The 16,872-nt window shown below is 42.2% G+C and overlaps 1 protein-coding gene across 2 annotated transcripts in view; it reads right to left on the reverse strand.

Annotated features, from left to right (window-relative positions):
- Positions 1–11,175, reverse strand: part of GLCCI1 (glucocorticoid induced 1) — a 42,601-nt gene extending 31,426 nt beyond the window's left edge. Inside the window, exon 1 of one of the 2 annotated variants that reach the window (XM_089533181.1) lies at positions 10,412–11,175. In XM_089533181.1, coding sequence (XP_089389307.1) covers positions 10,412–10,937 — 526 coding nt within the window. In that variant the 5' untranslated portion in view covers positions 10,938–11,175. The remainder of the gene's footprint in view (positions 1–10,411) is intronic. The other variant, XM_089533180.1, reaches the window with a different exon arrangement.
- Positions 11,176–16,872: the final 5,697 nt, after the last annotated feature.

Here is a 16,872-nt window from a genome sequence, read left to right on the forward strand (position 1 = left end):
GGCAAAGTTGAGAAATCCAAATATTGTTGGGAGTGAAACTCCCGGTATTCTTCTCTATTATCTTTGCTGACTAGGGTACTGCAGTCCAGTAATAGCTGAATAATGCAATTTCCCCACCTGTGATGTATGCAGATACATCAAAAAGCAATTTAGTATCTTGAAAACTAACATTTATTGTATTATGACATAACTATAAATAAACAAATACTTAATTATATGAAGAAACAGTGACCAAGCCAAAGAAACAGTTTAAATGTTAAGGAAACGTAACTTAATGTTAGAAGGCCTATGGAATGAAAACTGCTTTAGTTAGTGTACCTCCCACCTTTTTAGTTTTAAAGATTGGCAAAATATAAGTAACCTGAAATGAAATTTATTATTACGGTTGATGACCAGCATTAAGTAACCTGAGTTTACTATTCACACTTGAACTAGCAGATTACCATACATTAGTGAAGTACTAAATAAAGTATGATTGTTCCAGACAAGTTTATCTAGGGTCCCGTAAATGGCACTACTGTGTTTTTTTTAAACAAAACTAAAATAGATGCAAATTACTGAGTCAACTACTGCTAAACATTAAACCACGTGATTACTGATGAAGTACAACACAAACCAAATCATATTCAAAAACATCTAGAACACACAATCAATCCACAATGTTATATGTTTTAAATAATGTATCATGAACTCTCAAATGATCCCAATACTTTACAATTCTTCTCTATTACAGGAGTCACTTAGGGAAATGCACTAGTCTACATCCCCAGTAGAATTCTATAGGCATATGATACGCAAAACTACTTGAAAATCAGAACGTCAAAGTCATGAAAATGGGATTTGAGAAATATCTTGACTTATTGCTAAACTTTTACTTGCCATTTTAAGACAAGTAAATGCATTTTGTCTAAGCTGCTAAGTCATTAAACATCACTTTTATTTTTCAAACACAAAAATTCTTCCTTTAGACAACTACAAAAATGCTAACTGGTAAATGGTTTTGAACTGCTGCACCCCATGTAACCCACACTGGGGTAGCGGTGGGGACACCAGATCAGAAAACCAGATCCAACTTGCAAAAAATTACAGAGAAATTATTGGAGAATTCTGGGCTCATGACGCTACAATAGTAGGATATTTACTAAACTCTGGAGCCTCTTAATCACTGTAGTGGAAGCTGAAGAGTCCATCCCTATGGTACAACTGCCCCTTAACAATGTTGATTTGAGACTAAGCAGACAGGAAGATAGCTGGAATGTTGTGTTCATACTGGAAAAGTCAGAATAAAATCTCATATTACCTAAACTGCTCACCTATCCCCAAACCCAGACTGTGAAGTGCAGGCAAGGTGGCTCCTATCTCACTTTCCTAGTATATGGGAGAGAGGGAGGGTTTTTTTTTGGGGGGGGGGGAATAATCACAAGCAAGCGTGACATGCACCTCATGGGCACATATCCCAGTTTCTGAGGGAGTGTGTTCCACTGGTGACAGTAAGGGCTGTTCAACAGTGGCGCACTCTTCCTCAGAGTGTGGTGGTGTCTCCCACCTTGGAAGTCTTTAAACAGAGGCTGGATGGCCATCTGTCGGGGATGCTTTGAATGTGAGTTCCTGCATGGCAGGGGGTTGGACTAGATGGCCCTTGTGGTTTCTTCCAACTCTATGATTCTATGATTCATCCTTTCTTCCAAGATATTATAAGCTGCTATTCATTCTCGGCCCTTTAGAGCTCAAAGACTCATCAGAGAAGTCATTAAGATTTGAGGAAAAGCCCGGATGGAGGGGGGACTTTACAGCCCTCCACTTTAGGGAGTGGAGGAGGAATCAAAATTACTATTAGTCAGGGTTTTTTGCCAGATTAAATCCCTATTTTCCTCTCAACACTCTCAGAGTTCTGTGCTTCCTGAAGGACAATAGTTATGGTTAGTTCTCATCAGTTTTTCATTTGCAAACAAATGTTTCTGTGTGTTTGGAGGGCAACACTCCCACATCAAGTACAGTACACTGAAACTTACTACCCTATTTCCACATGTTTCCTCTTGTTGCCCAGCACAGTACCTGGTGAACTGTTAACAGAAGTCATCAACACTACAGTAAACAAAATTTCAAATCCTGTTTATTGAGTTCAAAAACAGCACCATGCAGAAATATGTAAAATGGATCAGTAAATTTTAACTTTAATTGGACTGTGTACAGTCATACAGATAAATGTAACACGCAGAGGCTCTTATGGTATACACAACACAAAAAGAAAAGAGATACGCAATTTCTAAAAGCTATTTGAGATACAGAGCACTGGCTTTCCCACTAAGTCAACATTCTAAAAGGTAATTATTTCACTAGCATTAAGGTGAGTAAATCCACCAGTTTAGAATTATAGAGTTGGAAGAGACCACAAGGGCCATCCAGTCCAACCCCCTGCCATGCAGGAAATCTCAATCAAAGCATCTCCAACAGATGGCCATCCAGCCTCCGTTTGAAGACCTCCAAGGAAGGAGACTCCACTACACTCCAAGGGAGTGTGTTCCACTGTCAAACAGCCCTTACTGTCAGGAAGTTCTTCCTAATGTTGAGGTGGAATCTCTTTTTCTGTAGCTTGCATCCATTGCTCCGAGTCCTAGTCTCTGGAGCAGCAGAAAACAAGTTAGCTCCCTCCTCAATATGACATTCCTTCAAGTATTTAAACAGGGCTATCATATCATCCTTTAACGTTCTTTTCTCCAGGCTAAACATCCCCAGCTCCCTAAGTCGTTCCTCATAGGGCATGGCTTCCAGACCCTTCACCATTTTAGTCGCTCTCCTTTGGACATGCTCGTTTCTCAACATCCTTTTTAAATTGTGGTGCCCAGAACTGGACACAATATTCCAGGTGGGGCCTGACTGGAGCAGAATATAGTGGCACTACTACTTCCCTTGATCTAGAGATATTGATCTTGATTTAGAGATATTTTAAATTATATAGTTATGGAAGTCACTTGGCTTCCAAACATAAGTTTTGTGTCCTAATTCCTAAATGCTTCTGAAAGTTTTTATTCCAAATAGTTTAGGATATTCACTTCAAATATAACCAAAAAGGTTTAGCAAGGTTTCTGTACACAAATCTATCATATGAAGCAGGAGACAAAATTCAAATCATTCATTTATCTTGCAGGAGGAAACTAGTGCAGTTCAATGAAAGCAACAACAGGTCAAGTGCTTGTCTCTAGATCAGGGGTAGGCAACCTTTTTGAGCTGGGGGCCAGGTTGCTGTCCCTCAGACAACTGGGGGGCCGAAGCCAAAAAAAATAAATAATTAAATAAATTTTTTAAAAAAATTAAATAAATAAACCGGGACAAATGTAGGACAAAAATTTCAAATGGAGGACACTTTTAAAAAATGGAGGACACGCTAAAAAATTGCTGATTTTTTAAAAAATGTTAATATAAATGCATGTTTTGGAGGCTTCTATAGACAATTGCCCCCCTTGCCTGCCGCTTGCCCCCCTTACCCGCCTCCTCCTGATAGGCCAAAAGCCCCACACCCTCACGCAAGAGGCCAAAGGCTCCAGCGGCAATTAGCGGCAGGACCGGGCTGGGGCTGGTCCCAAAGCCTTGCCAGGCCGCATCCGGCCCACGGGCCGCAGGTTGCCTACCCCTGCTCTAGATGGTTCATGTAGATGGTAGATACATGGCATGGTTCTTCTGCACAAGCTGGTGCATTTGTGATTCAGCCTGCCAGCTGTCTGTGGCCTGGACCGCCACCAACTATACATGCAAATAGGATGATGTATATGGCAGCATGTATGCTATATGTTGGAGCATGCTTGAAACATTTCCACAAGCAAGTGCTCTATCCTCAGCTGTCACCATCATATATGTTTTGACTTGAAGTTTGTTTTCAGATGTCAGAAGCCAAAGAGCTACTAAAACACATGCAAAGCCTGTACTAACATTCTTGAAATATTTAATTTACTCTGAAGTTATTTGTATCCTGCAATTTTAACAAGGTTCTCCAACATAACCATGTCACACAAAACAAAGAAATATTAAAACTAGCACTAGAAAGACCATCATAAAATTTCATCCTAAATTAGGAAGTTTTTATCAGCTGCCCAAAAATCAGGAAGAGAAGGAGACTGTTGGGGCTCCCTGGAGAAAGCAACCCTCTGGCACAACATCCACACAAAAAAGCCCAAAGCACAAGGCCTCTGGTAAGTAACTATGGGCCTGAACAGACAGGCCAAAATAAAGCTGCTTCGTGTCACTTTGGAGGTATGCCGTTTAAATGACACACACATCTTAAGAGGCCAGAAGCTGTGCCAAAGCTGAGCTCCAGTCCTTGGGCCTGGAGCATGGCTCTGGTGCGGTTTCCAGACTCTTAGGATGCATTCATCATTTAAACAGCATACAGTACCTCAAAAGTGACCCAAAGCAGCTTTATTTTGGCCTATCTGTTCAGGTCCTATCATAACACTTGGGTAGATCCAGAAGGCATTTACTTAACTTAGGCCGTTTGTGGCTTTAAAAGGTTAATATCAGGGCTCTAAATGTGTTTGGAATGTGGTTTTCCTTGCACTGTTGATCCCTTGCCATATCAAACAGGGGAATGCCATGTGTAATGGGGCAGGCTTAGGGTTGATACTTGAAAAAACAAAGTCTGAAGCCCCCATGGGGTTTACAATCTAGTTTCACAGTTCCTTGCATTCTATACTCAATTACAGACACAGAATAGATTTTAACCTATTATTCAGCTTTACAATTTGTCATTCACCCAGGACACCTTCCCTACTTGGATGGCAAACTGCCTTTCCGCCCTCCAGGCAGCACACACACACACACACACACACACACAAACAACCACTGTACATGCAAGCTACACAGCACTTCATTCTATGGCTCTGGATGTGCCCTCTCTTGTAGACTTAACTCTACCCCCAAGTTCAGGGTTCTCTCCATTTGGGGCACATAGACTAACAAATGTCCTTGGTCAAATTACATGTGTGTGTTAAGTTCTAATCAGAACAAACTTTTGCTTAAAAACCAAACAATGCTAAACATGCAAGATCTTCTTCTCCACATTGTTTTACCATATGCCCCAAATGCAGTTATAAAAGGCTTTAATGAAAGCTTCCAGGGCTTCACAAGCAACACATATGCCATTTGGGTATACTGTCTTTAATTTAAAAAAATATGTACATCATCGTGCACTGAGTTGCACCAGCATTTATCTCCAGATCCATCAGCAGCCTTATTTTTAAAATGGAGAAGGGGGGGGGGAGGGTTGCTAACACACACACACACTAAGCATAAGAAACAAAGCCAAACATCCAACCTAAGATATTCACAATTCAGTTTTCACCATGTACAGTACTCATGATTTTATCTGTGGATCAAACTGTATTCTCACCTCAAAGAAATTAGATTAACTGCAATGGTTACTGGCTAAGAAATCCCAAAATGAAACATGTACAAGCTGGTGTGGGAAAAATGGAGGTAATTCTATGCTTTGGACCTTATATGGAAAAGCTACAAAACCTATTAAATAGTGTTTACAGGAGTAACTTCCTTATCAAGGGCCAATAGAAGCTTGAAAGAAAATACAAATTCACCCACTGCAAATGAGATTCTGATCCAAACAACCATCAAGTCATTCTTCATTTTAAATGTTACTTTCTATGCTGAATCCATAGTAATTTTATTCTGTTAATAGAAAAACCTCCCAAAGTATTTTAACGAATTATACATCCATACATATCCATAGGGGTTCATTTTGTAAAGTATTTTATATTGGCCCCACATTTTAATATTAATCTTGAAAAGCCACTTTTATGATAAAGAAACAGCAACACTACCTTAGGAGTTATTTGCCTTTTCCCTGAATTAAAAAACTACATCCTTTATTTGGTCAGCTAACCTATTAATGCAATGACATTTAACTAACAAAATATTGTCCAGTTACTATTATTCACTAATTCAACTTTTTCTACTGGGTTAACTTGTATGTATTTATTTTCACAATACACGGTCTAATCTTCAGACATAACACAAGAAAACACTGTAGTAATGTGTCACAGACTGAAAGGAAAGAACAATACTACAAGCCATCTGATATTCTGCAGTATTTGGAGTACACACGCATAAACACAGCATGCAATAGCTATAATTTTTTGTCAGTGGTTGAAGCTCAAATGTGCAGGAAAATATAATTTCACATACACAAAAAAACCAGAGGACAGCTTGTATAGCCTGACAGTATTTGAAATCAGAATTAATACAGGCTTTAAAATATTTCAGAGCATCCTAAAACGCAGGAGTGGAAAGGATGACGAGAGGGGGAGAAAAACCCAGAGGAAGCTGTTTTCATTCATGCAGTAGTGATGTCAGCGTCTGCAGTGGCAGCTGCCTGACCTGTACAGTCTTCTAATCCAGAACAGTTTTGCAGATTTCCTTTCAGATCTCTAGCAGCAACCTTGCTATCAAAAGGCCTAGATCTGAACACTCTTTTAAAAATCTGTGCTGTGAAAAAGTGGTTAATATAATCAGAGTTTGAGAAAGAACATTTTCTGTTGTAGAAGGTTTCCAAACTGAGTAATACAATTCTCTTGCACAGTGAAAGCCATGCATTGCAGTTCGAACACTAGTGCAGAGACAGAATATGCTCACACTTTTAATGGAAGCGTACGTATTTATTATTATGCTCTTGACAGCTGTTAGAACAGATATAATTATCAGAGTGATTAATGGCTATAGGCACATTTATCATCTCCTAGTACAGAGTTTTCACAAAGCAACTCTAGCTAGATTCTCTACAGATAATACTGGCTGCCATTTCTAAATGTAACAACTGAGGAGTGATCAGATCAGAGTGGGACTGGCCTTGCTCAATGAAAACTAGTCCACCGGAAAGACTTTGCAGGCTCTACTTTTAAATATGCATACTAGTTTTTAGCTTGCAGAACTAAAAATTATTTTGTTGTGTAAACAAAGTTATATTTTGCATGCCCATAAAACTACAGGAATGGATGAGTGCAACTAGCCCTTATAATTTCCATTCATTCAGAACGTACCTGAAGATGTTCACTTTTGAGAAACTGGCTCAACTAAGGAGATGAATCAATGCCCAACTAAGGAGCTGAATCCAATTCCTGGTGGTAAATTAATAGTTTTACATTGTACTCTCACAGCTCCATCAGGCAGTGGAGGCTTGGATACTGTGGCCTGACACAGACTTGACTAAATTTAATGAACTCATTTTTAATTTTTTTTTAAAGGCTCGAATAATTGAAAGGAAGGGGATTTTTGAAGTTACAATACAACACTATGTATACCTACTCCACTGGATTCAATGGACTTTACTCCCAGGGAAGTATTTACAGGAGGACTACAATCTAGGTTTTGTAGCTATAAAAGGACTTGGGGAAAAGGCAAGTTATAAAGGTTTTGCAGTCTTTTAACTGAAATGCAACTTTCATTTATATGATCTGTCAAACACGCTTAATGTACATGAATTCTGTAGTTGCAAATAGTAGTTGATTAGGATATATTTTTGTCTTATGAAGAAAGCTCTCATTTTCTAGATCCAAAAACATGAATTAATTGCAATTTTTGCACAAAACTTAAAACAGTTAAGATTAACTCCAAAGATCTTCCAATACCTCTTTCTAAAAGAAGCCCACAGTCTGTTGCATAACTTACAAACAGCATAGAATGGAAAGAAGTCAACATTTGCTGTAAACACTTTTTCAGCTCAATATACTAAAAGCAGCACTTTGGAAGAGTGAATGCTTTAGTATAATCAATCTGCTTTAGTTAGATAGCCAATTGCAGACAAGAATGCCTCCAACATAAATCAAGGGGGTTATTTAATTTGCTGTTGAAATGAAACACAGACTTGGCATGCTTAAAAGAAGCTGAAGTGTTGAAAGATGCATGATACCCAACAGCTATAGAAGATAACTATTGCATTTAGTATGATTCATCTACTGAAGTGAAGGGGGAGTGAAAGCTAAAAAGGCCACAGACACTTTTAAAGAATGAAAAATATGGCAATGACTTTTGTTTCAGACTTTTTAGGGTGAATGTTTTGGTTTAAATTAGCAACTAAATTGATCTAATAGTTTCTCCTGGTATTACGTTCTTTAACAAGAACATTATAGAATGTACATTTTAAGCTTCCAGGGTTCGATGTTTAAAAATTCCTTTTAAATCTGTGAAAAGATTACATAGAAAGGAAATGTATTTTAAGGCTTTTGTGGACAAACTGCAAGCAGGATCTTGGGCTATAATACTGTTTGTGTATCATAGGTTTTGGAAGTGTTGCAAGCCACTGTACTATTTATGTCTGACTGCATATACCTGTATTTACCACCTGCACATGCATTAGTAGGCACTTGTTTAGGGCTGCTATTATCCCTTCCCGATAAGTAACCCCCTGCTCTTTAGCTTTTTTAATGGCAGGCATCCCAGGTCTCAAGCTTCAGGGCCCTGTGGAATTTTTCAAATGTTACTAATATGAAACCACCAAACACTTTCACACAATCTCCAACGTTTGTTGGAATAATGCAAGGCATGAACACAGACAGCATTATGTGTCAGGGCTTAAAATTATGCTTGCCATTTCTTTAAAGGATTTATTAAAAGTAGACTTTGTTTAGTAAAAATCCCAGTTGAAGGCACAGCCAATCTAGCTTTCTTGGAACTTGTGTAAAATGGAGTTATTCTGCCTTTTCAACATTCTTTGTTCCCATATTCTCAATTACTGATATGAGTGTGATCCCTCACTGTACTATAGAAATGGGGTCCAAGGTGTAGCAGCTGCCTGGCTACAAGGACTGTTATTGAGCAGAAGACAAGTTATTTAACAGCTGTGTCCTGCTTCAACTGAAGAAAAGGCCTTCCATTTTGCCATTTATTATTATTATTTTTTCTTAAAAAAGGACATTCTCAGGCTTTCCTGGTATCAACCTGGACTGCAGCTATATGCCCTTACCCAGAAGTAAGGCTCATTGCTCCCATTACAATGGCCTAACTCCAGTTCTTGGCTCCCAACTAAAACAGGCCCCACTGTGGGAACACTTATAAATCAACATTCATGCAAGTCCCAACCTTTCAATAATAGGTGTAGCTCTAGACAAGGAACTACCAACCACATTTAGACCTGTGGGATTTTCTTCTTTTTCTTATGTGCCTTGAAGTCCTTTCTGATTTATGACAACCCTATCATGGGGTTTTCATGGCAAGATATCTTCAGGGGGGATTGCCATGGCCACCCTCTGAGGCTGAGAGAGTGTGACTTGCCTAAGGCCACCTGTCCAAGTAAATAAGAGATGACAGAACAGGACGAGATGGGAATCCATGGGAACTCGTGGATCAATATTTATGCAAGTCCTGAACATTGAATAATAGGTCTAACTCTAGATAAGGGACGTCCTGTGGGATTTACTTCTTCCTATGTGCCTTCAAGTATTTTCTGACTTATGGCAACCCTAAGGCGAACCCTTGGGCAAGTCACACTCTCTCACCCTCACAGGATGGCAATAGCAAAAACCCCTCTGAAGAAACTTGCCAAGAAAACCCCATGATAGCTTCACCTTAGGGTCACCGTCAGTCGGAAAGGACTTGAAGGCACGCAACAGCAAAAGATGAACCTATCACTGGGTTTTCGTCTTCTCTGGAAGACATCTTCAGAAAGGGGTCATGGCTGTGCTCTTGATGCAGAGAGAGGCTTCGCCTTCAGGTCGCCGTAAGTCAAAAAGGACTTGAAGGCGCAGAAGAAAAAGAAGTAAGTCCCACAGGTCTAAACGCAGTTGGTAGCTCCTTATCTAGAGAAGCATATTGATCCACAAGTTCTGGGGCAGGGAGAGTGTGCCTTGCCTGGCGGGTTCAAGGCAGAGCGGTCAGGAGGACACCGATCAAACCCTCCAGAAAGGTTGGCTTCTTTCCATTCTGTGCTCTTTGTAAGTCTGACTGGGAGCTCGTTTTAGGAAGAAAATCTTTGCAGTTAAACCTTAACTGTTTCTGTTTTAAGTCTGGTGCAAAAGTTGCACTTAATTCGCATTTTTGGATCTGGATTCTAGAAGAGCGGTCCCCAAACTGTGCTCCCTTTAAGGGGACTCCAGCTCCCAGCAGCCTCAGCCACATCGACCAACAGCCTGGGGTTCAATTGAGCACAGTTTGGAGAGACTACTGTCCTAGAAGAAGATGAGAGCAGTGCCATGTTCTGGACTCCAGCTCCCAGAATCCCAGACTATTGGCCAACGTGGCTGAGGCTTCTGGGAGCTGGAGTCCAAAAGCCCTCAAAGGGCAGAGATTGGGGAACCAGGGCTCCCGACGGAGTAGAAAGCAACCCCGCCCCGTGAACACGCGTGTATTCTTCCTGTTTCTTGGCGCACGTGTGAAGGAGGTTCCGTGTCAGTGTCGTGGGCCGCTCTTTTACCTCGGCACACGGGCGAAGTGGGGCTCCTCCTCTCAGGCGAGATGCTCCTCCGCCTGCCGTTGTTGTTGCTGCTGCTGCTGGAGCCGGGGTCCGGGGAGCGCCTCTGCCTCACCTTCGCCCGATCGGGGACTGCTCCCGAGGGAGCGGAGGCGGACGAAGAGCCCGCGGTGAAGAGCAGCGGCGGGGTCGAGCTGCTCGGAGGAGGCGGCGGCGGGGGAGGAGGCGGGCTCCCTCCTCCGGAGGTTCCTCGGGTGCTGCTGCCCACCGAGGCGACGGGCGACCGGGTCGGGCTGTGCGTGCTGCCCCTGAGGAGCTGGAAAGGGACGGTGGCGCGGATGGGCTGCAGGAGGCGGCTGCTGCTGCTGCTGGACGAAGCGGCGCCCACCGTTACTAGGATCCCTCCGTTCCCGTTACTGTTGACGTTACTGCAACTACTGTTCCCGTTACTGCTGGTGGGGGAGCCGCGCCGCATCCTCTGAGGGGTCTGCGAGGAGGAGGAGGAGGAGGAGGAATTGGAACCCGACATGGCGGCGGCCTGCCTTCCTTCCTTCCTCCCTTTGCGCGACGAACACGCCCCCCTCAGGAAGGGAACGGACTCAGGCGTCGCCCTCGGACCCGTTAGTGTTTAGGACCGGGCTTCGCTCTTGGCCATGGCTGCCCACCCGCCTCAGACCCTGGCGTCGTCCATGTTGGGGCTCCCTCGCAACCAACGCTAACTGCTGCCACCGCCGCAGCTGCCCCCTCCCTCACGTCCTGCCCCGCCGCCCTCCTCCGCCCGAATGGCCCTCCGAGTCCGAGACGCCCCTCTTCTGTCTCTGTGGCGGACGGGGGAGGGGAAAGGGGCGTGGCGCCGCTCCGTGATTGGTCAACCCAGCGCTTCCATTAACTCGAACTCGGATTGGCTGCCCTGATCCGGAAATACAGGGCGCGTAGCCAATCGCCGTCCTCTGCTTCAATCCGTCTGGAGCCGTGTCTCCCCAAACTGTGCCCTTTAAGGGACTTTTGGACTTCAGCTCCCAGAAGACCACGCCGTTGGCTGACGTGGCTGAGGCTTCTGGGAGATGAAGTCCAAAAGTGCAGAAATAATACGCTTTGACGTCGCTCTGAGTGCCGCGGTTCGAGGCTGTGGGATTCTGGGAATGGTAGTTTTTTTGAACTACCCTTCCATAGACTTGAGCTGTGGTACTTAAACCAGATTATTTCTACGCTGCCTTCCATCCTCTTATTAATTAATTATCTTCACAGAGTCCCTCAATGGTCCTCAAAGGACCAACCCCCACTGCAGAAATAATCCATTTTGACACCGCTTTAACTGCCCTGGTTCAATGCTAAGGAATTCTGGGAGCTGTACTTTTTGTGAGACACTTAGCCTTCCTTGTGAGAGCGCACTGGTGCCACAACAAACTACAATTCCCAGGATTCCCTAGGGCTCAGCCTGGGCAGTTAAAGCGGCCTCAAACTGGGTTGGGCCTTTGAGGTACTCTGTGAAGAGGATGGAAGGCTGTAGAAATACTCTTGTTTGACAGCCCTTCAACTGCCATGGCTCAAGGCTATGGAATTCTGGGAATGCTAGTTGTTGAACTACCATTCCATAGCCTTTAGCCACAGCACTTCCACAATATAGAAATGAATATAGGAAAAGAATTAATGTTCCTTTATCTGCACAGTTCACACTTCTAGATAATAAAATAGCTTTGCCTTATTTCAGACATTTTGTCTCTCTCTCTTTTTCTATTGATGTCAAGTTTCTTTGTTCCTGTTGCTTCAACTATATAGAAACAGCGTCTCCCTTTTGTTTTGAGTCCGACACCTCTGTATACCGGTTGCAACACGTTCAGAAGAAACGGCGTTGAAATCCTGGATTAAAATTTAATGGGAATACAAGGAGATTTGATAACTGGGACATGAATGATTTGAGAAAATTTGACTGCGGAGTGAAAAGTTAAACCCTATGCGTGGATGGAGAAGCAACGTCTGACGTGTTCAGTGAGGCTTATTAGTCCCTACTATATAGTAGTAGCCTGCGTTGTCCAACATTTCTCACACTGGGAGTGGGTCCATCAATGGTGTTTAGCATGTGGGCCTTGATGTTGTGAGTCTACCAATAGTCTTTCATTCTTTGACCACCATAAACTGCTGTGGTGCTACAGCTTTGTCGGATTGAAAATGAGAAGAGCAGCTCTCCAAATGCACAAGTGTATGGTAGATTGGAGGAGAGGGAAAGGAGAGGCACTCACTTCTGAACCTTCACATCAGAAGAGCAGCCTAACTTATGTGCAGTGTGTGCTTATGTGGTTGGGAGGAGAAAGAAGGTGGCTAGGAAGCAGAGATGGAGGATGTCTCCTTCCTCTGAGCTATAGGGTCTGAGAAGGCTTTCAAGAAAATTATGGAGCTAAAGTTTGAGGTAGGACCAGTATGGTGTAGTGGCTTTAATGTTGGACAGTAGCTTTGGAGACTACGGTTCGAATCCACACTCAGTCATGAAAACCCACATGGTGACTATGGGTAAGTCTTACACTCTCAGTCCCCAGAAAACTCTTTGGCAGGGCTCCCTTAGGAGTGCCATACATCAGAAACAACTTGAAGGCACACAACTACAAAAGTGTGAGGTAGTTGCTTGAGTATTGGGCTTTGGGGAGACCAAAGTTTGAATACTTACTCAGCTAACCACTTGCTTACATGCACAAAACAATAGCAACAAATATATTCTACTTGATAAATAGCCCTTCTTGAGAGACAGCATGGTGTAGCGGTTTGAATGTTAGGATTTGAATAGATAGGGTTTCAAATTCCTACTCAGCGATGGAAACCCATTGGATGAACTTGGGCAAAAGTCACATGCTAAGAGAAAGGCAATGGCAAAACTCCTTTGAACAAATCTTGCCAAGAAAACCCTAGGATAGGGCCACTAAATGGCAGAGCTGGAGTAAAGATATGCAGCAGTAACAACAAAAGGGAGAGAAAAGACTAGTGTTTTAAAAATGATTGTGATGTGATGGTAGTGGCAAAAATGGAATAGAGAAGAAGTCTATTAGAGTTGGAAGTGAACTGAAAACAAGCATTAGGGGTTAAAATACAGGTAATAGAGGACACAATATCAGTTACGTGTAAAAGGACAAAGGATAGAAGAGAAGATACAGATAAGTAACTACTATGAGAAACACATGGAGCCTCAAGGCCCCATCTTTTCTAAACCCAGATAGGTTTGCCAAGTCACAATTATTTCAGGTCCTGAAGTTTGGGGGTGGGGGGACCATCTGAAACCTAGGAATGACTCCCTTGGGCCCGATGATGATGATGATGATGATGATGATGATGATGATGATGATGATGATGATGATTTCTTACCTGCCTCTCCCCAAGGATCAAGGCGGGGAACAACAACAACATGCACGTCACATCAGTTAAAACACATCAATTAAAATGCACATGCATACAATTTAAAAGGACAAGACATACACATATGAAAACAATTCACATTTAAAGTTCATCATTTAAAATTCACAATTTAAAAATCATCTGGGTTATGACATTACAAGGGTAGTCCTGGCGGTGTCATAAAGGTGATACCTTGTGTATCATCCACAAATACATAAAGTATAAAAAAAATTACACACACACATACGTTTCAAGGCAGTGCTGTCACCTTGTGATTTGTTATCTTTATTCCAAGGGCTAGAAAAGAGAGGCCAGGTCCTGAGATCCAGGAAACCTAGGCCAGACTAAGTGCTTATCTGATCACTTTCTGCACAGAAATAAGACCTCTTTGGGCCTAGAAGCAATGGGGGTTTACAAAGAAGTCCCCAAATATAACAGAATGACCAACAGCACCCCTGGAGGCTTTGGGCTTGCTCTTGACCATGGGGAGCAAAACAACAACAACAAAATGACCCCTCATGTTTTGGAAGGATGGGGTGAAAGGGAGCATAGAGTAATGCAAGGGGGAAATTAAATCTCATCAACTCCTGGCACTTTCCAGCCCTTCTGAGAGACCCTATAGATTTGCAAATTCTGCCTAAAATGGGAAGGCTAAATCATGACACAGAAAAATCCAGCTTCTTTCTGATACAACTGTGACCAGCTCCACCATTTTGTCACTGGTAAGCCTCAGGCATTTTGCAACACTCCTAGAATGAGGTTTGAAAGTTTGAATATACTTTATAGAAAGTGCTCCTGTATATTCCGAAAACTTAAAAACAGGTACACATTTTTGTTTTGGCAGCTGCAGTCAAATGTGAGAAGGGAAAAGGAGTTTATTTCAATGAAAAATATAATTAGTGTTTTTATTTCAGTTGAGGAGATTGAGTAATCCCAGATCATCTCCACTTCAGATTGTTCCACCTTTGAACAGAGACAGGAATCCAAGTATTTCACTGGATGGTTTGGAAACTACTACAGAAATATTCCAAATGGATAAATATTCAAAATGACAGGTGATACACAAGCGGAAGTTCTAATGACTGTTGACTATATCGTTCATACATTCCTCTTTGCAGATCTAGTATAATCACTAATTAGACATAATTATTCATAATTGCATAAACAGAATATAATGGGGCTCTGTTATATAATTAATCCTACCCTTAAGGTAAATTGTTGACTTGATACGTTATGCACTGCTCTTTGCAAATATTTCTCCCCAGTACATTGTGTTCTTGTTCAATACTGCCCATATAATGCAGTGGGCAAGAGAATGGCAGTGCAGCTCTTTACATGTCCAGTCATAAGTAAGTCCACTGAATTTAGGTAAGAGTGTGTGAGATTGCAAGCTCTGTGACATACCCGATCTCTTCTTGCATAACATGATTTTGGGGGTTGTTGTTTTTATTTAGTTTGTATGTGTTGCCGCCTTTCTCCTACAAAGTTGACAGTTGTGGGCCCTGTAGATAAAAAGCTTTGGATAATAGGCAGCCCCAATAACAGTTCCCATAAGACAAATATTAATTATGTTGCATCAGTAATAGGCTTATAGTCTAAATACTCTAAAGGCACCAGATCTTATCTGATCTTGAAAGCTAAGCAGCGTCAGCCCAGATTAGTAATTGGATGGGAGATCGCCAACAAATACTAGATGTTGTAATCAATATTTCAGAGAAAGGATCTGGCAAAACTACTTCTGATTATTTCTTGTTTAAGACCATCCTGTGAAATTCATGGGGTCAGCATAAGTCAACAGGTGATTTGAAGGCACACACACACACACGCAAGTAATAGGCTTAGACCTGGGATATCAATGTTCATCCCTCTGATTTACCTATATAACTATTTTTCAAGCATACCGTAGTTCTTTATCTATGAATTGGCAGTCGCTATGTATTGTACAAAATTGTGAGGCTGATTATTCCAAATAATGTATTGGCCTTTCATTTGTGTTAAAACTGGTGTTCAGACAGGCCTTGACCTTTGTGTACCTGACTTTACTATCTGGCCTATGGTTCTCTCCTGGCTTTAGTTTTTATCATGGTTTTAAACTCTTTGTCTCCCATTGTATCTAGCATTCTGTTTTTCTTGCATCCATCCCCCTACCACACCCAGATGGCCACCTCCCTTGGATTCTCCAGCAAAAACGAAAAGAAATAAAGTTTTGTGTGAGGTCTGGTGATAGTGAATCTCAGACCTTAAGGTGGCTTCTGCCAGAAACTTTATATAACTACTAAAGGGCATAGAAGTTACATGAAACCACTTGACCCCTCCAAAACCAAAGGCTACAGAATAGAACAGATAAAAATGCACCTAACTGGAGATCTCTCAGAATTATCCATGCTATATCTTCCCCTATAGCTAAAATGATGATGAAGGCAATGAAGACCAGCTTAGTAAACCAAAGTCTGCACTTCATTATGAGACTCAGGCTACAGTCTTATTGACACTTATATGAAATAAATCCTGTTGGATTAATGGGTGGAATCCAGCTAGTGTTTCACTGCTGTTAGAGATTTTCGATTAGGGAAAGGGCTAATTCTCCTGCCCTGAATTATTTCCCCATTCTCAAATTGTGGGCCCATACAGACAGGCCAAAATAAAGCTGCTTTGAGTCACTTTGGAGGTATGCTGTTTAAATGCTTCATGTGTCCTAAGAGGCCGGAAGCCATGCCAAAGCCATGTTCCAGCCCTAAGGACTACAGGATAGCTTTGGCGCAGCTTCTGGCCTCGTAGGACACATGCATCATTTAAACAGCATACCTCCAAAGTGACCTGAAGCAGCTTTATTTTGGCCTGTCTGTATGGGCCCTCACTCCAGCAGATCGGGGCAGGCTGCAGGAACAGATTATGGGGGACACTGGAGGCTCAAGGAGGAGTGAGAATCCTCCTCTCCTCATTCTGTTGATAGAATCTCTCCATTAGCAAAGAGACACTAGTTGGATTTCACCCAGTGTGGTGCTTAATTTGAAATATGCAGGATCTCGCCTTCTCTGCGTCTCTCTCACATGCTGTACATTTTATAGACTGAGCTGACAGTT

Source organism: Sceloporus occidentalis, unplaced genomic scaffold (assembly GCF_023333645.1).
Source record: "Sceloporus occidentalis isolate IW3139 unplaced genomic scaffold, rSceOcc1.0.p SCAF_7, whole genome shotgun sequence".
NCBI lineage: Eukaryota > Metazoa > Chordata > Lepidosauria > Squamata > Phrynosomatidae > Sceloporus > Sceloporus occidentalis.